General features: G+C 36.3%; 3 protein-coding genes and 1 long non-coding RNA gene across 4 annotated transcripts; 2 read left to right on the top strand and 2 right to left on the bottom strand.

The window, feature by feature from the left end:
- The first annotated feature begins 9464 nt into the window (after nt 1-9464).
- On the top strand, nt 9465-12594 carry LOC311068280. The gene is made up of 3 exons (XR_014603357.1): nt 9465-9813; nt 10869-10980; nt 12571-12594. It is a non-coding gene; the product is annotated as an uncharacterized lncRNA (long non-coding RNA).
- A 1857-nt stretch (nt 12595-14451) lies between these two features.
- On the bottom strand, nt 14452-17446 carry ccdc25 (coiled-coil domain containing 25). The gene is made up of 9 exons (XM_084090960.1): nt 16861-17446; nt 16579-16626; nt 16455-16494; nt 16313-16364; nt 16158-16233; nt 15972-16075; nt 15517-15719; nt 15029-15074; nt 14452-14944 (listed from the first exon to the last, which is right to left on the bottom strand). The coding sequence occupies exons 1-9, from the start codon at nt 16883-16885 to the stop codon at nt 14915-14917; spliced, it is 624 nt and encodes a 207-aa protein (XP_083947086.1). The 5' UTR covers nt 16886-17446; the 3' UTR covers nt 14452-14914.
- Nucleotides 17447-17488: 42 nt separating this feature from the next.
- esco2 (establishment of sister chromatid cohesion N-acetyltransferase 2) lies at nt 17489-21880 on the top strand. Its single transcript, XM_084092171.1, has 11 exons — nt 17489-17621; nt 18108-18162; nt 18260-19157; nt 19240-19318; nt 19958-19994; nt 20248-20386; nt 20461-20592; nt 20679-20768; nt 20855-20998; nt 21088-21272; nt 21375-21880. The coding sequence occupies exons 2-11, from the start codon at nt 18119-18121 to the stop codon at nt 21505-21507; spliced, it is 1881 nt and encodes a 626-aa protein (XP_083948297.1). The 5' UTR covers nt 17489-17621; nt 18108-18118; the 3' UTR covers nt 21508-21880.
- A 385-nt stretch (nt 21881-22265) lies between these two features.
- Nucleotides 22266-26479, bottom strand: pbk (PDZ binding kinase). The gene is made up of 8 exons (XM_084091290.1): nt 26407-26479; nt 26151-26224; nt 25903-25996; nt 25671-25810; nt 25415-25584; nt 23198-23327; nt 22925-23101; nt 22266-22827 (listed from the first exon to the last, which is right to left on the bottom strand). Exons 2-8 carry the CDS (start codon nt 26218-26220, stop codon nt 22592-22594), a joined length of 1017 nt encoding a protein of 338 aa, XP_083947416.1. The 5' UTR covers nt 26221-26224; nt 26407-26479; the 3' UTR covers nt 22266-22591.
- Between the last annotated feature and the right edge of the window lie 436 nt (nt 26480-26915).

A 26915-nucleotide genomic window follows, 5' to 3' on the forward strand; every position in this document is an offset into this window, starting at 1 on the left:
ACAAGTTTGTGGGGTTAAATAACTGACCCTGTGGAAAACTCCCCTGAATGTTATGACTTGTGACATTATTATTGCATGGAAATTAATTTGGGGACCGAACTTGTGTTTGATATTTTTAATGGTATGCCGTTAGGACAGGGTTAGGTTATGATTTAAACAAGCAACTACATTACGCAACAAAAAATTATAAAAGCTCTACAAACAGATTATGTCAAACGTCTAGACAGCCGCCAGAGCGTGTTGAAGTCAGAGCTAATTTTAAACCATTACTTCAGGGCGCAAGTTAAATGCTGCTGTTGTGATGGCAAATCTAAATAGTTTATAGGTAATTATTGTGCAAAATAAGTTTAAGAGCCATGTTTTTATTTATTTATTTTTTTTTTTTTTAAGAAATGAATGCTTTTTGTATTTAGCAAGGACGCATTAAATTGATCAAAAGTGGCAGTAAAGGCTTTTATATTACAAGAAGATTTCTATTTCAAATAAATGCTTTTTATTTATTAAAGAATAATCCTGAAAAAAAAATGTATCATGGTTTCCACTAAAATATTAAGCAGGACTACTCTTTTTGATATTGAAAATAATAAGAAATGTTTCTTGAGCAGCAAATCAGCATATTGGAATGGATCATGTGACACTGAAGACTGGCGTAATGATGCTGAAAATTCAGCTTTGCTGAATTTATATTTTGCATAAATAAATAAAAATTGAAAAAAGAGTAATTTTAAACCCTTTTTACTATTCTTTAGCAGATGAATACAGCCTTGGTGAACATAAAAGACTTCTTCCAAAAACATAAAAAAAAATCTTACCCAGCCCAAACTTTTGAACCAATCCTTCCAATGCTTTCCTCAGCTACAGATAGCATGACATTGCTCTTTTAAGAATGTGAGAGCATGCATGAGACCATGAGTTGAGAGGAAGGCAAGTTAAGAAGCATATGATGAGCTTCACAGTTGTAGGACATGGCCTGTTCGACATGAATCATGACTGAGAGCTGGTTTGATACAGTATGACTTTGTGATGGAGGACATGGTGAACATTATCTAGTCAGAGTAATTTCCTTGCACAGCTGTTGAAAACTAAGTTTCCAGGAAAGGTTCTCACAGAACTGCTGCATTACTGTTTCATATTCACTTTGCAAATGGTCTTTTTAATTGCGTCAAAAGGGGCAAGCGGCGCACCTCATGAAGCCACCTGTAAGGTCATGATGTATGTTCTAACAACATGGCCAGACATTGTAGACATCCTGTACAGCATAACTTTCGTTTTTAGCCAGTGCTCAGGGAACAGTAAATTACACATAAACCTTAACAGACTATAAACCCAGACAGCAAGCTAACAATTAATAGTCTCAGTGAAAGGTCTTTTTGTGACAACCTGAATAAAACCAGAACCTCTGGACAGACCTGTTTAGCATCTACATGGTGGGTTTAAAAATCAAATAACACTGCAGATCAAATTTGAGAGGAGGGGGGAGGGGGGAGTTTTTGTTGCATTCTCATAGGTCCAAAAAGCATAGCATGAATGTGAGGGAGATAACAGTGAATACAGGTGAAACTAATTTGCATAAAATTGATGACACTGGTGTGATTTGATTTTAATAAATAGTGTTTTATCTTAAATCTTAAGTTTATAAAGCGACGAGAATACTTTTTGTGCGCAAAAAAACAAACAAAAATAACGACTTTATTCCACTTTTCATTTCCTTCTCTCTGGGCCTCGAGTTTTTTCACGTAGTGTTTTAGCGCAGCGCTTCTGTGTTGTACGTCACACGTAGGCTCACTATTGACCGACGCTGGTCATGTGTGTGATGCGTGAAAAGTGGAATAAAGTCATTATTTTTGTGTTTTTTTGCGCACAAAAAGTATTCTCGTCGCTTTATAAACTTAAGATTGAGCCACTGTAGTCACTTGGACTATATTAACGATGTCTTTAATACATTTTCTGGGCCAGCAAGTTATAATGTCTTAGAAGCCTATGGAGGAGTGAGCCAGCTCTCAGATTTAATCAAAAATATCTTAATTTGTGTTCCGAAGATTTGGATTTGGGTTGGAACAACATGAGGGTGAGTAATTACTGACAGAATTTTCATTTTTGGGTGAACTAACCCTTTAATGTAAATTATGTTATAAATACAATAGTATAGTTGCAAGTAAGCATACATTTTATTAATCCTTTATGTAATGTTTTAAATGCCTTTCATTTACATCAAATGAAACTGGAACGGGAATTTACATCAGTCACAACCTCATTTCAGAAGTCCACCACCCGCCACCAATTAGATTAATACAAGAGATGTCATTTTTTTCTTATTCTGTTTGTTACTTTTAAGTTAAATGATCCAAATAATTGAATTGAAGCTGCAGAAATGGTTTGAAATCAAACCAAATAAAACATGAACATATTTATTTGGATTTCATTATACAGACACACTCAGAGACTCCTTATTAAAACCATATGGAGGAAATGCTTCTCTCAAAACAAACGCCATCAGTTTGGAGCTTTTGGCAGAGGGAACGGTGTGATGCTTTATTGTAAAGAAAGAAAGAAAGAAAAGAAACAACTCTGGTATGTCAGTAACAGTAAACAAGGGTGGGTTTGATTTTCATCAAACAAAAAAAATCATCTGGCAATGGCAGTTGAGTTAAGTTCAGTTAAAGTGCAGATAAAAGGATTTAACCCTTAAACTTTATAATAAGACCAAGTTATTCCAGATTTCTGTTTGCAGGAGAAGCATTTATATATAAATGCAAAAGATATGCATTCAGTATATTACGTATACTCGTAAGTGAGATTTGTTGTGAAATGCTTAAAGAGTTTGTTTGCAGCAATAGGTTCTCAAACTCATTTTTTCTTGGCATGTGTGTAATTAAACTATGCTTGGCAAATAGCAAATACCAAAACATGTCAAATGGGAAAATAAATGTACATTTGATAAGGACATTGGGAATATTCTCATTCTTTTTAGAAGAAAAACTTTCCGCAAAATCTCATTGATTTATTGGCTTAAGACAGGCGGAATATTTAACATTTTTGAATAAAATCCCTGAGAGCCCACTGCCTCTGCTAAGACATTTTACACTTATCCATGTGTTGTTTTCGTCAATCGAGCCTTGGAAAGTTGTTTCGTTTGAAATAATTTGTGAAGTGCATGCATGAAGAAAGCCAAGAGATGTTAATCTTCCAACCATTCAGTTCAAAAGACTATTTGACTAAATGCAAGAAAGTTTTTTTCCAGTGTAATACAGTTTTTTTTTTTTTCATTACGGATTACATAATCAGCATAAAAATTTTATATAAAAAAGTTGAATTGCAAAATGCACAATGTCCTAGTGTTTGGTTTGTCCTCATGCTTTAATGACAGCATGCGTGAACTCTGTGAAAGTTTGTGTACTATGTTTGTTGCCTATTAACTGTTCATTTATAATTTTAATGAAGGGTTTTCTTAGCCTAAGGAGCTTTGTTCAAACGGTTTTAAAGGGATAGTTCACCCAAAAATTAAAATGCTGTCATCATTTACTTTTCCTCAAGTTGTTCCAAACCTGTATGACTTTCTTTCTTCTGCTGAACACAAAAGAAGATATTTTGAAGAAAGTCGGTAACCAAACGACTGATGGACCCCATTGACTTCCATAGTAGGAAAACAAAATACTATGGAAGTCAATGGGGACCAGCAACTGTTTAATTACCAACCTTCTTTAAAATATCTTCTTTTGTGTTCAGCAGAAGAAAGAAAGTCATACAGGTTTGGAACAACTTGAGGAAGAGTAAATGATGACAGCATTTTCATTTTTTGGTGAACTATCCCTTTAAAGGCAGAAATGCAAAGCTTGTTTTTGCTATAAACTGACTTGTCTCTTAATCAGCACAAATTGACAATTTACTTGATCCACAAAGAATATTAAAGGCATAGTTCACTCCAAAATTAAAATTTTGTCATCATTTACTCACCATCATGTTGTTCCAAACCTGTATGAACACTAAAGAAGACATTTTAAAGAATGTTGGTAACCTGACAGTTGACGGCACCCATTGACTTCCATAATAGGAAAACATGTTATGGAAGTCAATGGGTGCCATCAATTGTCTGGTTATCAACATTCTTTAAAATATCTTCTTTTGTGTTCAACAGAAAGAAACTCGTACAGGTTTGGAACAACATGAGGGTGAGTAAATTTAATTTGTGGGTGAAGGGATAGTCAAACCAAAAATGAAAATTGCTTTACTTACCGTCATGTCGTTCCAAATATGTATGACTTTCTTTATTCTGTGCAAGATAAAGAAGATACTTGCTGGCAGGTTTATAATGACATAAGATTTTTGGGTGGACTATCCTTTTCGTCCGTAGGAGTTATGTATCATCTGAAGTTTCCTGTTATGCATACAGCTCGGCCCTGATTTTGCATTTTCCCCTAGAAGCGTCTTGACATGATTCCAACCTCCCTCCAGCTTAGCGGTGGATTTCTGCTATAGATTAATCAACAGTTTTTGACTGTTTTGCACTGCTGTTTTGGTTTCTCAGTAATCTTATACATTGAGCTCAAGTACTCAGATTTCGATCTGAAATGGCACTGCATAGCATCTTCCGTAGGGCAATAAACCCCAGCTGTTTCCCTTTTACATACTTTGTTAACATGCCACAACAACATTGCGAGTGGCGGACATAAAATTAATGCTACATCAGCTCTGCCCTCATTTGGCTGTGACACCTTGCGTGTGTTTAAACCCCCTCCTTTACCTCTCCATATGGTTTTTAAAAGGTTTTGGGTGCGTCCACCTCATTGGGTGTTCACCTCGTACAGTGATTGTAATATTATTTTTCACTGGCCTGCCTTGGTGCAGAGGAACCCGCAGCTGTAGTAACAGCCCCTGACCCCCTTCTTAAACGCAGGGGCGACATCTGGACCCTGTTAGCTATACTTGCCAGTCAAGTCCTGTACCTCCCCGAGGGCTCCTCATAGGCAACCGCAGATGAACAACTCAGCATAAAAGCCAAGACCCTCCTCTTCGTCCCACGCCATGTTGCCATTTTCTCTAATTGTGCTTGGAGGAAGCCTCGAGGAGGCTGCGACTGCTTATATACTAATTTATATAAACGCCTCCACTGTCTCCATGCAGTCTCATGTGTGGCATTGTTTACATATATGGTAATTGGATGAAATGAACGCTGTAGGCATGCCAAGTGTGATGTAGGCCTCTATTCTGCGTGATATTTATGTTACTTGTTACATCACGTGTAGGTTTGTTTGTCAATGTAATTGCTTACATCCAGGTTGGCCTGGAATGGAGTGGAAGGTAATTATATTTATGTCAGTTATTCTGATCCTGGTTATTGTATAGCTAGTAATCAAATGAATACAAATGCATATATCAAAATAAAAAATATTTATAATTGTAAAATAACTATATGAAATATTGATTTGATTCAATATTGAACATGTTAGAAGAAAGAAAAAACTAAGTTCTGCCAGAAACATTGAACTAGCACAATGTACAAGGACAACAGACAAATAAATAATTTGGCAGTCTTTTACCAAAAATATTTGTCTGCTGATCGGCCAATAAGAATAGAGTATTACAGAGTCATGCAATAATTGTGTGTATAATGAAAACAAACTAAATATGATATATTCATGTTTTATTTGATTTCAAATAATTTCTGCACATTGGGTTAAATTATTTGGCTCTCATAAATATAACATATACATAAATAACAATATACTGTATATAAGTAAAAGTTTTTAAGGGGTCATCCCGGTCATGTAATAAATAATGTAAAAATGTATAATCTTTTATTGGAATAATAAACATCATTTGATCAAACTTTGATAATTGCCTTAATCTTTTAACCGAGAAGATAGTGAACGAACTACATTTTTTTACAATCACTTGTCAAGTTTATAATATATATTACATCAGCATAAGAGAGCCAAATTGGACGACAGGGACTCATCTTTAAGATCACTCATTTAACAGTTCATCTATTGCCAAAATTATAAATATTAAATCAGGCAAGAATAGAAACTTATTGAAAATATTTCAATCAGGAATGTCAGAATCAGAATGCATTGTTCGTGCATAAAAAATGTCTGTCAAAACCAACACGTTGTACGATGTTCACTAACCTGGCAAAGTTTTTCAACTAGATTAGCAATTTGTTCTCTTTCTCTTTGAATTAATTCACTCTGTTCCCTGATCATTCCGATTCAATTTCAGCTGATGAAGAATAAATATCAATACTCACGTCACGTGCTTACGTTTGGTATTGTCTCTGACAGACAGCATGTTGAATCCTCTCAGCCGCTAGTGTGGTTTCTCCAGGAAATGCATGCACTCGCTGGACCTCTGCTTCTTGTAAATACTACTGTGTATTGTGCACGTTATTTTTGACAGACATCGAATGTTGTGATGTTCGAATGATGTGAATTTGAAAACAGATGGATCGTAAGGTTGCAGTTACTTATTTCTTAGCCGGCAAGTAGGCTATTCAGTGAAGTGATTCATGATGCCAATAAGTGTGTTACGCCAATGTTTTTAATTCTAATATTCAAACTGACAGCCTGTCTAAGTTTTTGACAGACGTGATAACATGCATAAGGGGTGTATTATGTTTGATTTTTGGGTAATTATAAAATTTATTGGAGATGTTTGAAAAGGGAATAAAATTTAAGGAATACAATTATTTTGTGTGTGTGTGTATATATATATATATATATATATATATATATATATATATATATGTATATATGTATATATATATATATATATATGTATATATGTATATATATATATGTGTATATGTATATATATATATATATATATATATATATATATATATATATATATATATATATATATATACACATCTGAGATCAATATGCAGTCGTTTTGCCACCCCCCCCCCCCCCTCCTCCTCCTCCTCCTCCTCCTCCTCCTCCTCCTCCTCCTCCTCCTCCTTTTTTTGACATGTAACTTGGTATCATAGATATCTGAAACCTATAGCTAATATAATTTCTAGTCTGAACTGAGTATATTGTATTGTTGGATAACATGCAGTGAGCCCCTTTTGTACATTTATGCATTTTGCAGACACTTATCCAAAGTGACTTTGCATTCAAGCACTGCACATTGTATAATGGACATTTTAGTAAATCAGCTGTCAAATTTGTTCAGCTTTCTGCAAAAACAAAAATGGTGAGGCTGTGACTGCAGTTCTAAAGCATTCTGCATAAAGAGTGTAAAAGGATACTTTTCTAAACATCATGTCTATTTTGACTATTGTTTCCAAAATTACAAGAAATTATTTAATAGGTTTTGTATGGTCACCCTGAAATGAGAACCCTTTATAAGCAATGTGGTTAAACAGGCAAAACAATAAAAATACAGACTGTTTTAAAACAGGCCATTGTAGCTTTGTTGCTGAGATTTGACAAAGTTCATGCAGTGAGACATTGAACCAGTTACTGAGACGAAATGGCAACTTAACTCGACCACAATAAAGCAGCTTTATTTGACAATAGATAAAAATAAACAAGCTCATTTGGACATAAAGAGAATGACTTCCAGACCACAAAGATTACACTGACGCCTCCCTCTGACAAACCCTCAACCGCAGCCTCATTCTGGGACTGAAACCGCAGCCCCCTCCTTAACGTGTTTTGCTGTAAGTGTCATCGAGAAAGCGGAGGGACTGTATGTATAAAATGCTTGATTTGCATTTGCCAATGATTTCATTGACTCAAGAGATCTAAACTCGTGAACTCTTCTGTGGGACAGTTTTGAGAGAGGAGACTTTCTCCATATGGCATGTTCGTAAAGTGATGTTTTATGTTTTCAGATGCAATGCTAATATCCTTTGCTGTTGTGCTCCATGGTTCCTCCTGGGCTTGTATTCAAAGATCCAGAATCATATGGTTGGACTCCCAAGTGAATCTCAGTGCATGACAGTGCCAAGAGTTTTTTGGACTGATGGTGAGCGTCACATGACCTTGATTTAATGGCTCCCTCTGGTGCAATCCTCGCACATTCTCCAGCTTTCCACACATGCCTGAGCTGCTCTGTGCGTTCTACAGAAATGTCTCTGAAGAAAGAATTTTTGCTTTGCCCTACTTAGGATTGCTGAACTTTTGCCCCAAATATGCTATGGAAATGCTGTTCTAACACTGTGAGTTGATATGAAAGTTGAAATACAAATAACTTTACTAGCTATGTCTGCTTTCAGTCAGCATAGGTGTTTTGGAACATACTGGTTTCTAGCAGTGGTGTTATTGTTAATAAAGCTAAAACTAAAACTATTAAGAAATATTGTTTTAAAATAAAGCTAAAATAACACGTTGTACTATATATATATATATATGTATTTATATATATATATACATCAGCAGTGTTATTTAGTATTATTTTTTATAGTATTATTGTTTTTATTAATCATTTGAATTAGGTTTTGTTATATCTTCAGTTTTAAGTAATTTTGTCATGTGCTTTTGTCATTTTTATTATTTATAAATATAAATATTTCTGTTTAACTTTAATTTATTGCAGTTTTATTTTGTCATTTTAGTACTTCAACTTAAACCTGTTTATTTCAGTTAGTTCAGTTTATTTTTTTTAGTATTTCAAATTTTAGTTTACCATAACAGTTTTTTAGCGCAATTTTCCACCGGACAAAATTGCGCTTGTTAACTCATGATTTCTGTTCTGTGCGTCTGTGCGCACCAATCTTGCACTTCTATTACTCCTCAACCAGACCACCTAGAGACTTCGGGTTTTCGGCATTATGTTAAGGAAGGTCTAATCTCGGGAACGCACAAAAAAAATCCAGGAAAAGATTTACTATCTCTTAGTGTTGTGATCCCATGAGGTGAGAAAATTGCGCTAAAACACTCACCGAGTTTTTATTACTTGTTTAGTTTACCATAAAGTTTGGCTAATTACATTCACATAAATGTATATTATAATACATTTACTGTACACACACACAAACACACACAAAAAAAAAATATATATATATATATTTTTTTTTGGTTTAACTTAAAAAAAGTAAGTTACCTGGTTGCCTTAAAATTTTGAGTTCATTGAAATTAAGAATTTGAGTTAATACATTGGAGATTGCTTTAATAAATAGAAACTCCAAATGTTATGTTATCTGAAACCACATTAATTATCTAAGTTGATTTGACAAAAGATAAAAGGTGTGATAAATCATGAAAATAATTTTTTTACAGTGTTTGAATTAAAATAACATGCAAGTAACAAATAGGCCTATGTATTCTGCTGTATTCTGATGAAATTTTTTTGCAAGCAATATATCACAGATATTTAATTTAAAAAAATCTACTGTAACTTAGGGAAATTTTTGCAATTTATTATTATGATATATTTGAATGTCCGTCAATATAGAAAGATGCTTTTTGCTGCAAGTGGTGCTCACTGCAGAGACCTAGTCCAGCTTCACCTAATTAGGTTAAAGTTTAGGGATAGGGATATGGGCAGGGCTAGGGTGTGGCTGGACCTTCAAGCTCCACCCATTACATTCAGAGAGGGCGTGGCTGGATGTCCAGCTCCACCCATTGGCTCTGCAGTGAGCAGCTTTTGCTGACAGTCAGATGCTGTAGTTAAAACATCTAGCATGCTGCAGGGGTTAACTGGGCCATGCTAACCATTGTAATGATCTCCAAAACGTGTGAATGAGCAAATATGACAGCAAGCAGGTTGTGTACAATGGAGGATCACACACCACACGGGCAGCTGCCATTCAGATGAATGTTCCTTTGATGTCCTTCCTTCTCCACCAGCTGGGAAACCAACCAGGTACAATGTTTTGAAAAACAGCTACCACCTTAAGCTGATTTTAGCTGGATTTTCTAGCAATGTAAAAAAAAAATTAGCAAGATGAGATAAGGTTTTGACTGGAAATCTTATGCTGCTGGTGTAAGCTTTGCATACGTGCCAGAGGAATTTGTGTTGTCAGCTGGATGGGTTGAATAGATCAGTGGGTCACGTCTCTGTTGATCTTGTCCAATCACTGTGTCAGGGGCCTCTGGAGTGAATCATCAGCATGAAGTTTGCTGTCGATAAGTCAAGCACAAAATAAACCTCTAACTGTACCCACGGGGAGAGCTCATGTGTTATGAAGAATGAAGCTGAGACGCTTTCCACTGGGTTCTGACCTCACAAGTGAGGGTGGTTGAACGTTAATGTTCATAATTTCTGAAACAATTAAGCAAATGTGGTTGGAAATGGGTGTAGGGATTTTGTAAAGATGTTACTGTAAAGAAGAGCTAAAATAGTCAAACAAGTGATGCATTTATGGTTTACAGATGTGGCTTTTTCACAAGGTAATCACAACTTCATTTAACTGTAGAGTGCATATTTAACATTTCTCCTGTATCGTGGTAGAAAAACAAATGTGTTTGGTCATGTTTATTTAAAATATACATTTATGTACCAACGTAAAAATCATTACTGTCACATTTGATCAATTTAATGCATTCTTGATGTTAATTTTATTTAAAAAAAAACATTTATGTGTATGCAGAAAACTTGGCACGTCTTGAAATGTGAAAGAGTGGCATTACATATATATGATACAATGATGAGAAGGCCTGTACTGTCTTATTGATATGGTTTCACTACTTTCTTTTCTAGTTAATGCTTTATAATCATGACCCTTTGACAGTTGTTTTTCACAGCGGTTCATAAAGCAGCTCTTTATCACATTGTTTGCTGTATTCTCACTCCCCGACAGTGCAGGAACTGTTGAATCAGACCCATGTGTACCGCACATTTCCTCACATCACAGTGGCTCTTCTCCAGACCTGTTCTTTTCTGCGCCCACTTTATGACCTTGTTTGCTTTTGTTGAAGGCTCCAGCTGGCCTGACCGGTTCGGAAGACCACAGAGGCACATCCCTTCTCATTTGTGCGGCGGTCCACGCTTCTCACTGCTTTCCTGCCTCTTTATCCCCACTCTTTCAGTGTGAGTGTACGTGTGTGGTCCCTGCCAACAGTTATGGCCGCAGCATGTGCTAATGGCCAGTGAAGATGTGAAGTATAGCTGACAGGGTCTGGTTTGTGCCCCACAGCCACATCTAGAGAGACTTTTTTTTTTTTTCTAAACATGAGGTTAATGGAGCAGACAGGTTATGTGTGGCAGGCCATCCACCCAGCGGAGGTCTAAGGTAACTGTGACGGTGGATGATTGGACTAAACGAGTGTTTGTTAGGATTTCAGGAAGTTTTCTCTGCTTTGTTGATGCTAACTTCGGCCATGCACAGGTATGTGTATACATGGTCTGATAGTCCAAAAGAAATCCTCCATACACTCTTAAAATAAATGTTCCAAAAGTGAATTTTTGCAGTGATGCCATGAAGAAATAATTCCCTAAAGAACCCTTCAACGAACAGTTCTTAAAAGAACCATTGTGTAAAGAACATTTTAATTATCTAAAGAACATTTTTCCACTATATAGAACCTTTTGTGGAATGGAAAGGTTCCATTGATGTTTAAAGGCACACTATGCAAGATTTGTACCTTAATATAACAGCTTAGAAATCATTTCAATGGTAAACGAACTCGTATAGGGCGAATCATCCCGATGGTAAAGCAGGGGAGGGGATGCCGCTGGCAAAACCAGCAATGCAAGTCTAAGAGTTGTCGCCCCCGACAAATCTAGCGAGAATCACGACTTGCTTTAGGGCACGACGTCACATACATCAACAACATATGAAGCAGCCTCTATGGAAGACACTAGCACGCATTTCAGACGTTAATCATGGTGGAGTCAACGAAGAAAGCGCGTTCGGAAGAGTGCAGAGACGGCTCTGCGCGAGTGGTATTTACGACAGTAACGTTAAATACAAGTACTCCACAGCGACTCTAGGGGGCGCTGTTTGAGAAAAACAGAAACTGCATAGTGTGCCTTTAAGGTTCTTCTGAAACCATCAATGCCAATAAAAAACATTATTTTTAAAGGGATAGTTCTCCCAAAAATGAAAATTTTGTCATTACTCATCCTCAAGTTGTTTCAAACCTGCACAAGTTTCTTTCTTCTGTTGAACACAAAAGAAGATATTTTAAAGAATGTCAGTAACCAGACAGTTGACGGCACCCATTGACTTCCATAGTAGAAAAAAAAAAAACGGAAAAAAAACATGGAAGTCAATGGGTCCTGTCAACTGTCTGGTTACTGACATTCTTTAAAATATCTTCTTTTGTGTTCAACAGAAGAAAGAAACTCATACAGGTTTAGAACAACATAAGGGTGAGTAAATGATGACAAAATGTTCATTTTTGGGTGAACTATCCCTTTAAGAGTGTAGGGATCTTGCTGCTTCCTGATAGGTTAAGGTTATCTTTTTTGTCTGAATTACTTTTTTTTACACAAAATGACACCAAAGTGTATGTGTCAGTATGATTTAGTCATCTAGACATTGTAACTCCAAGTTTAAATCCAATTAGCTTAATACAAGCCATGCTTTTTGTAAATGCGTCGCTGGAAAGGCCTGTGTTATAATAGTGCAATGCCACTGGCTTGAAAAGAATGTGACTGAATCTTTCCTATAAACAGAGCACAAACATCCCGCCAGTGAAGGACAGCTGAGGTGCCAGTCCGAGGTCATATTTTCCAGCCCGGCCTTGGACAGGAGGCGACGCCTTCACACAATAACTCCTTTCTTTTGTGTCTGTCTGTACTGCAACAAGTGTGCTTGCTCTTTAGGGGTGTGTGGTCTGTCAGCAGCTTAAGGATGGCCTACGATATTTCTGATCGCAGCATACCAATGTCAATGCTATTATTGTACCACTAAATTGATTTGGATGGGTCTTATTTAAATGAAATAATACAACAAAATAAAATAATTCTGGCATAATGATTTAAAATAAATTGTAATGTTTCTTGCTAGACCGTGGCAAAATCAAACAAATCAGGGTTCAAGGTTAGACCTTTAGATTAGCCAATACATTTGTTTATAAAATTATTTATAAAAAAAATAATTTTTACGAAACGGTAACGTTTATGAAATGTAAATGTCATAATCTAACATGAAATGTGTAGTTTGAGGTTGATGATCCAAAATTTTCTGGTAGCACCTCTTGAAAAAGAAATGACAATTTTTAAAAAGAGCTTTAGGACCTGTTTTGTGTCCAGTTGTGGAAATTGCCTTAAATAAACCAATACTTTAAAAAAAATCTAATATTCAGTGCACTTCTTTATAGAAATTGTAAGGGGTTTTACAGTCAAAGACTCAGAACCAGATATGATGAATGAAGACCCGGAGTCAGAATTATAATAAATTAAAGAAAAGATTTACTGAAGATAGTTTGCAGTTTCATCAGCAGAAGTCAGCTTCAATACTCACAAAGAGTTCGTAGGCCGCCCCGCTTACAGTTACAAAGATCACAGCAGTTATACCCTTCACCAAAGTCTAAGCTACATCCTTGCTTTAAGTTGCAGTTTCTGATTGGCTAAGAAATAGATAAACCTAGTAATTTTCCACTCATATACAGATAGATTGAAGCATATCTCCATCGATTATGCGGCTGACACTCGGACCCTGAAGTTAGGCACGTTGTGACCTTCCAGTTCTCAGATTTGGGTTGCTGGGCGCCAGCATGTCCAGAACAACAACTCAGTCAATCTCCAATAATGCCAGTGGTTCCTTAACCTGTAACCAAAAAGACTAACACACACACTGACACACAGCTTTTCCAAGGTTGGATTTGGCCAGGCTCTAACTATAAACAGGAGAGTCGTCTCAAAACATCAAATGTGTTCTTTCTCTCAAGGAGAGCTACACTTTAGTCTAATTGAAAAGTAGCCTAAGGCTTTAACTGAGAAAGGTTCCCTTAAATAATAGACTTCAATGATCCCTGTGACCATAGTTGTCAGAGTACCCTAGAAAAACAGATGTATGCAGACATTAGAGAATGCATGAAAAGAACATTTCAGTAATCACATGGTAACTTCTAAAACAAAGTAAAATCTCATAAGCCTAGAGAAGTCATTCCACTCATGTGATATTTAGAAGGAAAAATATTGATTAATATCTTAATTATAATCAATCATTACATATTGAAGCAGCAGTTTATTCCAAAATCCACACCCTTCAAAATTATTCTGGTCGTTTTCAAATTATGCGGTGAAATGCTGCCATCTAGTTGATGTTTTCGCCTTTTCCCAGTGACAATAAAGTAACCTAAAGCAACGTATTTCTCCTCAAAACGAATAGATTGCCAGTTTGACTTGAAAGCAAAATATACTACTGAAAAGAAAACCTAAACAACGTAAAACACATAACATGTAGTTATGTAATTTTAAATCATTTAACACATTTTAATGTAATTCTACATTCATCCAGGCCATCGATAGACCTGAATATTCAAGATAAAAAGTGTGTGTGTGTGTGTATCTATCTATCTATCTATATACACACCATCAAACAAACAGAAATGAACTGAGAATGTCAAAGATTTTTATTTATTTTAGAACATCAAAAAAGGAAACGTCTTGAACTTGTCGCTCAATGCTATCATTCCAGAAAGGCATCATTTATAAGCACAAATACCCTCTAGGTTTTAATGTACACACAGCCATTAACATATCTCCACTGTGAATATCTTTTAATTCGTTCAAAAACATCAACAAAAAAACAGTTTGAAGTACAGAATCAGCAGATATTCTCAATTTGTTTTTGTTTAAATGAGCCATCTCTTTTTACATACTTTACATATTGCATTTAATTTTCAAAAGAATGACAAAGCAAGATGATCTTGGAATTGTGCTTTATTGGCACAAGTACTAATTCCTTCTGATTGCTTATTTCTGAAGCCTGCTATGACGTCCTTTCACAAACTTGAAGATACTGTGGTGGGAAGATGGTGGTTCTTCTTTATCGCAGATCCGTTTATTGATTTTACATGAAGTCATCTGAATCATTGCCATCCTGCAGAGAAAATGATCATTTCAAGACATAACAGAATATATGTCAATGCTCAGCAATGTATATTAAACTCTAAGGACGTATTACCTCATTTGTGGTCATGTTGTCACTCTTCATGAGCGCTGAATAATTCCTGCAGGAAAGTAGACGTTACATGCAAGTTCACAAAATGAATGCCTGTACCTGTAAACAACAGCTCTCAAAAGGACTGATTATTAAATGTTATTTTCTTACATTTAACATTTAAATTTTTGTATATACAGTGGAGTGCATAAGTCTGAGACCACGTTGAAAATATTGCACAAACACTGCTGTAACTGAAGTAAAAAAAAGTTGATTTAACAAATGTAAATTCTGGAAAGAGATTAAAATAAAATTTACTCAAATCGTTTTGCTGATAATATAATTTGAAATGAAATAATAAAAAATTTAAAAATTAAAAAAAAAAGCATTTTGCAAGTGGTCTCAAACCTTTGGATGCCAGTGTATTTTATTAGATTTTTTTACAAAAAACAAAACAATTGTTTGTGTTGAGATTATAATATGTATCTCAACATCTTAACAATATGCAGCACCTTAATTCTTCCATCTCTTTTTTATTTTTTATTTCCTCCTTCTCTTTCTTCTTCTGATCTTGTATTTGAGCCTTCTTCTCATTTCTTTCCTCTCTGTCCCGAGACTCCTTCTCAGCGGCCAGATCAGGATAGCGCTCCTCTTTCGTTTTCTCTAGTCTGTTGACAATTTCATTGATTTTCTTTTCTACGGTCACAATTTTCACCTGTTGATATTGAAGTGCAGTTGAATAAAATACAGAATTTGCAATTATTTACAAGATTTCATAGTACAATAGTAATCCCTGAACACTTCAAAATCATATAAACTGTTCAGACAGGCAGTAAAAGTTTTTGTTTTTTGACATATCTGATTTTACTTTCTTATAGTTTCGATTGTACAAATACAAGAATTGGTTGCAGTGTGCACAAAATCATAGTGCTTATTATCAAAGAAGCATCATTATCTCTAACCGTACCTCCTTCTGCCGATGGAAGCCTATCTGACCGACATCCATGTCTGCTGTTTTTTTCAGATTCCCCCATGGCGTGTAGACAACATTAATATTGTTCATTTTGCATCCTGTAAAAAAATACAGTTGAGATCCCACCTTCAAAACACTGTTAACAAACAAGTTTTGATGTTTCTCGTAAAGAAGCGGTACCTTGAATACTGTTGTTTTTGACCAGCTGGGCACAGTCAATCAGGACTTCTTTTGGCAAGTCTTCTATCGGTACACCCTTTAATCAATTAACAGTTGTCAACAGAAATATTACAAATACATCTGTAGGCTAAAATCCGTTTCACTTCTCAAAATACCTTTGGCATTCTTAGATACACATGAGCAGACGAAAGCTTGTCCACGTGGAACCTGGAATCACAGAAACATTCATTGCAGATCAAAACTAGAAGAAAAATAATACTTCATTCGTGGTGTCAAGCACCAAATAAACGTTCTCACCAAATATCTTCAGGCCATCCATACTTTATCAGATCTTCATCTGTTGAAAAACAAAAACAGTTATTAACGGTCTGACAAGCACACAATGCTGATAAGTATTACTTATGATAAAACAAGCACTTACTTTCATACTTATCTTTGCCCATGTAGATGGTATAGGGCGGTGAGACAACTGTAAAAGATAGCATGTATTGCAACTTTTAAAAAGCACTGTTTACTCTTGCTATAAAACTGAAGAACCAACGATATAATCTCACCATGTCAAGCTACATATATTGCAGTCTTTTTGTTGTATGCTCTATATTCTGTAGCATTTATTTTTAAGCATTATCATTATTTCGTATTCATACTGTCTTTGTTGACAACATAAACATGGTCTTGCCTGGGCACACAATTCACAACTCACCGTTGCTTTTAAAGTAAAACACCATCTTTCCGCAAAGACACAACCTTTGAAATGTATTCAACAAAACAGTGAGCACATCAGAGGTAAATCATCTGAATCAGAGACACATGTCATGTGGACCATCCATTCCGACCACAACAGGAACCAAGCATCGCTGATTCGCTGCAATGAAGTAGCGATTCCCAAGTCGTGAAAGAATTGTTCGTTTGAATCGGATCTTTTCAATGAATTGGTTGAACCATGTGCCTCAGCATCGAACTGTCCTCGCGCCAGCAACTGCATAATATTTCTGCCAGAAAGATGTGGTAAAAGTAGTAAGAGAGACTAGTATGCGGTTCCGAATCCAGATGACACGAATCAGAGTTGATTTAAAATAATAAATAAAAAAACAACTTTTGCAGACTGATGTAAATGTATTTTGTGTTTGATATAGATGCAATTAATTATTTTATTCTAAAATATTTTGTTTTTACAATAACCAAGTGGCAGCAAGAAACTGAATTAGGGAACTTGAACGTACAGTCCGAAAGGACCGGTTCTTTAAAACAAAGAACCGATTCGCAGATGAATCCGACTTCCCATTACTAACCGGATGTTGTCATGCGACATACGCTGTTTCCGTTTCCGTGTGCGCCACAACTGGCTCTGCTCTGGCGCGGTGTTCAAAGCAGATCGCGGGTGAGGCGGAGAGTTTTGCCGCGATTATTTTCTTCCAGTGTTTTCTCTCAAATCAAAAAACAGAAGCGGATTTATTTTACCTGGTAAGTCATCAACTACAGATATTGTTATCGTGTCAGTGTTTAAATGAAATTTGTGATGATGATTATATCCAGCATGTAGGCCTATTTTTAGGGAGATTTTGCTTTTTGTTACTTCGCGCCTAGAAAATAATTGCGCTAAAAACAAGTGAGATGTGAAGTTATATATGCTGTATGCTTTATACTCTGGGCCAAACTACATATACCTGTAAGTCCTGTATCATAGCAGTAAGTTTGACAGGAAAACATTCAGTTTGATTCTTTTAAATCTCTCAATTTAATGAGACACAACATTCTCGCTGTTTACTGACGCACTTGAGTGTTTGTGTAATAATATATTGTGTAATGCATTTGCTCGTTACTACTTGAGATAATCTCAATGTGATATAATGTTAGAAAAAACAATATTGCAGAAATATAAGAATGTTCCAGAAATGAAAACAGTGGCGTCCTATAGAATTGTCATGCTCTGATTCCCTGTAATTTCAGGTGATTTGAAGATGTTATCCCGAAAAAGAAAACATGGCTCTCCTGATGCCGAAAGGTATGTGATGTAATTTTGTTAGATATTAGATCGTGAAATGTCCTTTGCTCTTATGACTCAGATTGCGAACCATGTTTTCCTTTGTAACCCTCCACAGTAACCCATCTAAGAAACCAATAATAAGCCCGAGAAGTTCTCCGAGACGGACAACTCGACAAAAAGAGAACATTCCCATCTCGCTGGCATCACCCCCAAAAATTCCCAGTACACCTAAGAAGATGCAGAGGACCTCTTCACTAGAATCTCCTCCAAAACGGATCTCGCCACGCAAAACAGTATTAGGAGCAAAGTCTTTCTACAGCAAGCAGAAGCCGCTGTATCTCACACCTCTTGAAAGGAAACTGTTGAAGGAAACCAAGTCACCACCGTCAGCCCCTAGCAAAGAGCCATCACACCCCCCTTCAACTGCTGAGAATCCTGTTAAAAAACCAGTGAGGAGGGTTCAGAAGAAAAGCAGCGGCACTGGTCCACAGTCTAACCTGAAAGGTTACTTTACTGCTAAACCCAAAGGGAAAAGTCCCTCTGACACACAAACGGATCAGTCGTCAAAGGTCACGTTTCCCCACATTTCATTTAGCTCTATGAAATCCAAAGGTAAACCCAAGCTTGTTGTGGGAGCAGCTTTCTTCAGCACTGGAAAAAAGGCCAATTCATTGTACAAGAAGTCCGCACAGAACTCAAAGCCTAAACAGCCCTCAACTTACGAGAAACCCAACTCTCAGAAACCCGTGAAGAAGAAGGAAGTGACGTCAGCACCAGGAGAGCGTTCCCCAGTCCGCCGTGCCGTCTTCTTAAAAAAACACCCGGAAGTGGACAACGCAACCAAAGCTACCAATGATGAAGATGCTGAGAGCAGCGAGTCAACACAAGTGTTGTTAAGTCCTAAGAATGTCTCTCCTCGGGTCCTGGCTGATTTGCATGGTATTACCAAAGATTTAAAGGTGATTTTGAGGAGATCCGTTAGCCCAAACAAATCCTTTGAAGCTGGTAGCCAGGTAAGATTGAACTATTGAATTATCTGCTAATAACTTCAAAAAGCTTTCATCATCTGTTTCTCAAACTGAAAATGTTTTCCAGGACTCACCCGCAAAAACCGATTCAGTGTTTGATGTGAGTGACATTCCATCAGAACACAACAGCTCTCATGATGATGATGGTAACATCCACTAATTATCAATCTATCTATATCTATATAATGCATAATCTATCTATCTATATCTCTCTCTCTCTCCCTCTCTCTCTCTCTCTCTCTCTCTCTCTCTCTATCTATATATATATATATATATATATATATGAATGATCAAAAATACTTTCTAATTAGAAAAGAATTTAATATTAAATAAGTAATAAAAAAATCTATATTTTGTGGATAATCGTATAAATTAAGGTAAATTAACATCTACAAATGATCTGTCTATCTAACTATATAATGTATAATAATCTCTGTCATATATATATATATATATATATATAATTTTAAATGTTCTAATAAGAAAGTATTTTTGATCATTCATATATATATATATATATATATATGATCAAAAATACTTTCTAATTAGAAAATCATTTAAAATTAAATAAGTAATACATTTTTTTTGTGGATAATCGTATAAATTAAGATAAATAATATATATATATATATTTTTATATATATATATATATATATATATATATATATATATATATATATATATATATATATATATATATATATATATATATATTATTGACTGTGAATATGTAAATAATATCTGATATTTTTTAAAAGATGATTTATTATTATTTCTCTGTTCAGAAGAGTCATCTGTATATCCCATCTTTGGCACTAAAAGGTAAGTCCATCATATACTAATATTTCCCCTAATGCAGTTGTGGCAAAATATTGAATATTGAAGGGTATGATACATGTAAAAAAATTCAAATCTATAGCTCCATAAAACTAGTGTGATATAATAACTTATGACCTTTTTTTTGCCATGTTATATTATTTCTGTCATATTTAATGTCATGACCATGTAAAGTCGGTAAACTTTTCATTGAATGCGTTTAGTTTGAGCCTTATTAGTTGTTCTTTCTTGGTCTTAGATCTCAGAAAAAAGGGATTTTGTCCCCACCACTGAACACCAGCACTCCTGCACTGACTGGCACTCCTGCTTTTAAGGCCAAAGAGAGGAGCGCTTTGAGAAGAGAGATGAAGAAGCAAACGGATAACCAGCTCATCATTGTGAGTAGAAGGTGCAGTAAATGGGTGGTTCTTCATCTCTTGATTATGGTTAATATGTCTGCTCTGCTCTTTAGGATGCTGGTCAGAAGCAGTTTGGCGCTACTTCATGCGGGTCCTGTGGGATGCTGTACAGTACAGATAGTCCCGAGGACAACTTCCAGCACACGCAGTTCCATCAGCGCTTCTTGGACACCATTAAGTTTGTGGTGAGCCGTCATGATGATGTCATCAATGCAGTTTACCGATTCTGCTACAAAAATGTTGCAATTTCACATCAATTTGTATGTTTTAGGGTTGGAAAAAGGAGAGGGTTGTGGCAGAGTTCTGGGATGGAAAGATCATTCTTGTTCTTCCTGAGGATCCAAAGTATGCCACAAAAAAGGTATGCTGGTAGTTTGTTAGAGCTGAAACGCTTCTTATGCCGAGCTAAATCATCAGTATTTTCTAACTTGTTCTGCTTTCTTCCAGGCAGAGGACGTGAGACGGATCGCAGACAGTGAACTGGGCTTTCAGCAGATCACACTCAGTAGCCCGAGCTCGGCTAAAACCTACCTGTTCATTAACAGTGACAGGATGGTTGTGGGATGTCTGGTGGCTGAGAATATTAGACAGGTGAGTCTTTGTCTACCTGAAGACTTCACCTCAGAATGGCAGTGATGAACTAAAGAAAAACTGATCTTACCGAACCCGATGTTTTCCAGGCCTTTCGTGTGCTGGAGCAGCCAGAGAAACCCAAAGACATGAACAAGGAGGATTTCATGGAGCGCCACAGAGCCTGGTGCTGCTCTACCGTGCCGGAAAAAGCCCTGTGTGGCGTCAGTCGCATCTGGGTCTTCAGTCTGATGAGGAGGAAGGGCATCGCCACTCGCCTTCTGGACACTGTCAGGTACCAAACGTTTTCAGTGCATCAATAAGATGAAAGATCTTATAGTGGGAGTTAGCATAAATTACTTTATGTATATAAAACTATTGTTTCTTACTGATTCAGGAACTCTTTCATGTACGGGAGCCATCTGACCAAACAAGAAATCGCCTTCTCTGACCCAACTCCAGAGGGGAAGCTGTTTGCCACAAAATACTGCCAGACACCAACATTTCTGGTGTACAACTTCATCAGTTAAAGGAAAAACAACTACACTAGGTTTTAGTTTGACTGCATTTGTTAATGCTTTTGTAAGTTTTTTCAGAGTTTTTAATAGATAAAAAAAAGTGTTATATGTTCAAGTGAAGTTCAGTCTAAAATGATAAACATCTCAATTTACTGTGTTTTAGAGACTGATGTTTTGTCTTTAATGCTGAGTTCGTGAATTCATATTTAAGGCATGGTTTACTTCACAAACACTGGCTGATTATTGTAAGCTAGCAGGTCCTAAAGGTTCCCGTTTGGAAAATTAGGCTGTCATAATTCCTTAAAGTTGGTTGTAAAATGAACAAAAACGTTACGTTGAACTGTTCCTTTGTACATATTTTTTTAAATAAATGGTCTTGTTCATGTTTTGTCTTGTACTTGTTGTGAATCAAGCGGAGTTATACAGCTTAAGTGACTGATCACTACTTAAGTTTTCAGTTTGTAATTACCCTTTTGCCTTCTAGTTAATTTTAGTTTTGTGGTGCAATGACATTTTAAAAGTTTTTCAATTAGTCTGCCCATTAAACACTTGCATTCATTCTACAAGAATTAGCTAAATGCTTGAGCAGTGGTTTCGAACTTAAATTGTAAAAAGAAAAAAAAAACTTTAAATCAAGAACTTAATTTTAGTTCTGTTCCACATGTACTTGTAGTAATTACAAGGTACTAGCCCTGAACCTAATGTATTTACCTCTTAACCAGTACTTAGGTAAGTACACATACTGTAAAATAACATGCAATGACATTAAGTTGAACAAAAATTACTTTAATTATGGTCAGTAAGAAATTAAAAATTCCCATCAAGTAATAAGTCAGGTGTGTTGATTTTATACACAGAGACCATACTTCAAATAGACACTTTAATTCGAATTGCACTAACTACAGTATCTAGAAAATATCTGAACGTCAACAGAGTACATACGAACATATGTAACATGACAAAATCCTCAACAGAAAAATATTTACAATGTGACAAAGAAACCGCTCACAAAGTAAAATTATAGACAGAAAAGCAGAGCAGAAACCAGACCCAACCTGTAAACATACCAATATATTTTACATTGATGGGAGTGAATTTAATCAATTGTAATGACCTCACTGTTTTTGTCACAAAGCTGGTTGTTGGATTCCAGCACCTGAACAATGTGAGCTGCAGAGGGTCTTTTATGAGGGTCTTCCTCAGTACAGAGACAGAAGAGCTCCACCATCCTCTGGTAAGACCCTCCAAGAGTGGCTGCGTCCAAAGCCGGTCGAGTTCCCAGCCTCTCGTAATACGCATCTTCATCAAAACCATCCTCATCGAAGGAGTCATCTAAGAAAAAGACCGAATAGATGATTTGAAAAAGTATGAAAAGTGCTACATCTACTCGCTATAGGATATTACAAATAGCACATTACAGTTAGTTTACCATCATCACCACTCTCAGTGTCCAGCAACTCCAGGTGAGGAACAGAAAGTGTCATCATCTCCCACAGCGTGAGTCCATATGCAAAGATATCAGCTTTGTCTGTGATAACCCCATCCTCCAAGGCTTCCTTAGGGTTCCACGGCTCCGTCCCAATGTAATGGGCCTTTGGATCGCTCACTGAGGAAAGATGGGTTTGAAATTATACATAATTTCTTAATTTGTGTTTTTAATTAACAAATGAAGGAAAATGAATCATGTTAAGTCTTTTCATACCCTGCATGTTTTCATCCAGTGGCAGTGACACACCAACATCACAGATTTTGATGCTTTCAAAGTCGCCCTTGATGACAACGTTGCACGACTTCATGTCTCCATGCAAAAGCCTTTTCTCATTATGCAGGTACTGAAGAAAAACAACAATAAAACAGTTGTAGGAGCTTTGGATTACATAATAATTACATTTGATTATGAAAAAAGTAGTAAAGGCCTGTTCACACAAGGACGATAATTATAACATAGTTATAAAAATCTTTCTACATGTAAAATAATAGAGTCCACACCACAACTACAACAATAATGGCAAAGAGGAACGATATCCTTGAATAAACTTTCAAAATGATTTTTTCCAGATGATCAACGTTAAAACCAGTTCACACAAAGAACGATAATTATAAAGATTATAATATTAGTGTCTACACCTACGCAGAATATTGTTGTGTATTATAAGTATGTGCTACAGTTATATCGTCTAGCTCTAAAATCAGGATGAATTCTACGGATGCTTGATTCCACCAATGAATAGAAAATAAAAGGCAATTGTGACTTTACATCTCGCAATTCAGACTTTTTTCCCTCAGAATCGTGAGATATAAAGAATTGCGAGTTTATTTCTCAGAATTGTGAGAATATCTCGCAATTCTGAGAAATAAAGTCTGAATTGCAAGATATAAACTTGAAATTCTAAGAAAAAAGTCGCAATTCTACAGTAGCAGTTTTAACATTAAGTGACATGGCATCTGACGCACAGAAGCCAATGGCACATGTCACTATGCGTATTGGCACATCCGGTGGCACATCCGGTCTTCATTGGCATGTGCCAGTGGATAGTGGCATGTGTCACTGACATTATTGGCATGTGCCAGTGGTGGATAGTGACATGTGTCACTGCACTGACATCGCGACACACTGACACTGACATGTCACCTGACTGACACCGAGTCGCGGAACATGTCACCGTGTTGCGACACCTCCAGTAGTGACTGACAGATTAATCAAACACCTATAGCCTACTGACGTAATTGTGGCACAAAATCCAAAATAAATAGACTAATTTTGTGATTTTTAAAATATCAATTAAACGAATTAAAGTGCATTAATATTTTTTCAAACGTGTTATTTGTGTCAGTGTCACGTCTGTAGGCTATTTGATTGGTATGTTCCACTGAATGTTTTGTAATACCAGTGCTACTTTATGATGTTTATCTCGCAAAGTCACAAACTGCCCATTCTAGGAAAGACACGAAATACATCTATCATGGGTCACTACATAACACGTTTGAAAAAATATTAATGCACTTTAATTCGTTTAATTGATATTTTAAAAATCACAAAATTAGGCTATTTATTTAGGATTTTGTGCCACAATTACGTCAGTAGGCTATAGGTGTTTGATTAATCTGTCAGTCTCTACTGGAGGTGTCGCAACACGGTGACATGTTCCGCGACTCGGTGTCAGTCAGGTGACATGTCGGTGTCAGTGTGTTGCGATGTCAGTGCAGTGACACATGTCACTATCCACCACTGGCACATGCCAATAATGTCAGTGACACATGCCACTATCCACTGGCACATGCCAATGAAGACCGGATGTGCCAATACACATAGTGACGTGCCATTGGCTTCTGTGCGTCAGATGCCATGTCACTTAATGTGCCTCTCCAATTCTGAGAAAAAGTCTGAATTGCGAGATATTAAACTCACAATTGCAGGAAAATGTCAGAATTGTGAACTGATTTTTGGACTTTACAACTAGCAATTCTGACTCTTTTCCCTCACAATTGCAACTTTATTTTTCAGAATTTCACGTTTATATCTCGCAGTTCTGACTTTATAACTCGGAATTGTGAGGTTATACCTGTACCGTTATCGTTATAGTTGTGGTGTGGGCTCTGCTATTGTTTTACATTTAGAACGTCTTTATTGTTATATAGTAATCGTCCTTGGTGCAAAAAATGCCTCAAAAACATAGACAGCCTTAGTTTATAGTTATCGTGCTGGGTGTGAACGGGCCTTAAAAGTAAATTTACAAGTGACTCACAACCAGGGGCGTAGTTTGTGGGGGGGTTGGGGGGGAGATAACCCCCCCAATATTTAAATCTATGCATTACAACCCCCCCAATATTTATACCATGATCACATGAAAAATATGCAGACCCAAACTTCAACCCCCCAATGTTCAAACCAAATCTACGCCCTTGCTCACAACCACACCTGTAAACCACGTGCGACGTGAAGAGCCACTTTCTCAATAGTGGCCACTGGAAATGCCTGAAGACCCTCTTCACTTCTTTTCTCAATGAGGTCATTCAGAGACTGCTCTCCACCGTACTCCATCGCTAAACACTTAGAGCCGTCCTTTGCTGTGGTAAAAGCTCTGAAGCCTTAAAAAAAATTAATTACAAAAAATATATTTGGCTTATAATCCTTATATTTATCTTAACCTGTGATATTTTAAAGAAATACTTGCCAACAATATTGGGGTGGTGCAGGTCTTTTAAGATCTTTGCCTCCTCGGTCAGACGCTTCTGATAAACATTCATTTGGCTTTTTTCACACTTGCTGTTGATCTTCTTAATGGCCCATGGTGAATGAGTCTGCTTGCCCATCCTGATGTTAATATCGGCATAGATGTTTAAACTTGTCCATTACATTAACATGGAGTAGGTAGTACAAATATGCATCAAATCTTATGTATGAACCTGTTCATGAGATAGACATTGACTCCAGTCCCGCAGCCGAGCTTCTTCATGAAGGGAGAGGCAGGAATGGTGACTGGGGTTCCACATGCACCGACTGATAACAAACAACACATTATTAACTAACTTATTTTAACCAACGACCACATTTGGATCAAAACCATCTCGATGATGAGAAAGCCAATATAACGTGTAACGTTAAATATAGATGTAGCGTAATTATAGTTTCAGACGTTTAAAGACTACTCTACCTGGACTTTTCACTTTTGCAGGCTTGCAAGGCGTTTTAAAGGCACCAGGTAATTCTTTGTTGGCCTCCATTTGTCTGAAATTAAAGAATAAAAGATCATATTTTTGTTTACAATAACAGTTAACGTACCACAATCCGTACGACAAACATTAGACACAAGTTTAGTCACGCTATACACAACCAATTAAACACAAAAAATCAAACCACAATGCGAAATATAGCATATAGATAATGTAAAACAATTTCTTTTTAATTACAATAGAGATGCTGAAAATCGCGCCCGTATTTCAAAATTCACCGGTTTGATTGACGTCAAACGTACGTACAGCAAGCAACGGTGTCCGTAGAGGGACAAAACTGATCGCGTGGGTTTTCGTTTATTTTTCAGATCCTTTTTCCTAATTTTATTCTCCAGTGGAAATTTGATTCTCTCAATCTGAAAGAACAGTAAATTAAACCGAATAAAAACTAATACAAATTTAAAAATGAAAGAATAAAATAAGAGCTAAGTGTTGTTTCAATATTAATTCTATAATATTATTCGATTTCATTAATATTTTTAAACAACAAGACGCCTTTTATTTCGGAAGGGTTTGTGCTATTTCTTTTGGTGTAAAAAGTAGAAAAATCGCGCACATTCAATGTAGATTAACTGATAGTTAGAAATAACTATAGAAATAATAGTTAGAAATATAATATGTATTTTTATACATAGGCCTATACGTGAAGTGCGTAAACTGGTCTCTTAAGCATATACTTATTAATG

The sequence above is a fragment of the Abramis brama genome, assembly GCF_963993115.1.
Source record: "Abramis brama genome assembly, chromosome: 18".
Lineage (NCBI taxonomy): Eukaryota > Metazoa > Chordata > Actinopteri > Cypriniformes > Leuciscidae > Abramis > Abramis brama.

Coding starts and splice junctions, on each gene's coding strand:
- ccdc25 (XM_084090960.1), bottom strand. CDS start 16,885: ATGGTGTTTTACTTTAAAAGCAACG. Junction 16,495..16,578: donor GGGCAAAGATAAGTATGAAA/GTAAGTGCTTGT, acceptor GTTTTTCAACAG/ATGAAGATCTGATAAAGTAT. Junction 16,076..16,157: donor CAAAAACAACAGTATTCAAG/GTACCGCTTCTT, acceptor ATTTTTTTACAG/GATGCAAAATGAACAATATT.
- esco2 (XM_084092171.1), top strand. CDS start 18,119: ATGTTATCCCGAAAAAGAAAACATGGCTCTCCTGATGCCGAAAG. Junction 20,593..20,678: donor TGGACACCATTAAGTTTGTG/GTGAGCCGTCAT, acceptor TGTATGTTTTAG/GGTTGGAAAAAGGAGAGGGT. Junction 20,999..21,087: donor TGGCTGAGAATATTAGACAG/GTGAGTCTTTGT, acceptor GATGTTTTCCAG/GCCTTTCGTGTGCTGGAGCA.
- pbk (XM_084091290.1), bottom strand. CDS start 26,220: ATGGAGGCCAACAAAGAATTACCTGGTGCCTTTAAAACGCCTTGCAAG. Junction 25,997..26,150: donor TGCAAAAGTGAAAAGTCCAG/GTAGAGTAGTCT, acceptor GTTTGTTATCAG/TCGGTGCATGTGGAACCCCA. Junction 23,328..25,414: donor ACGTCGCACGTGGTTTACAG/GTGTGGTTGTGA, acceptor GTTTTTCTTCAG/TACCTGCATAATGAGAAAAG.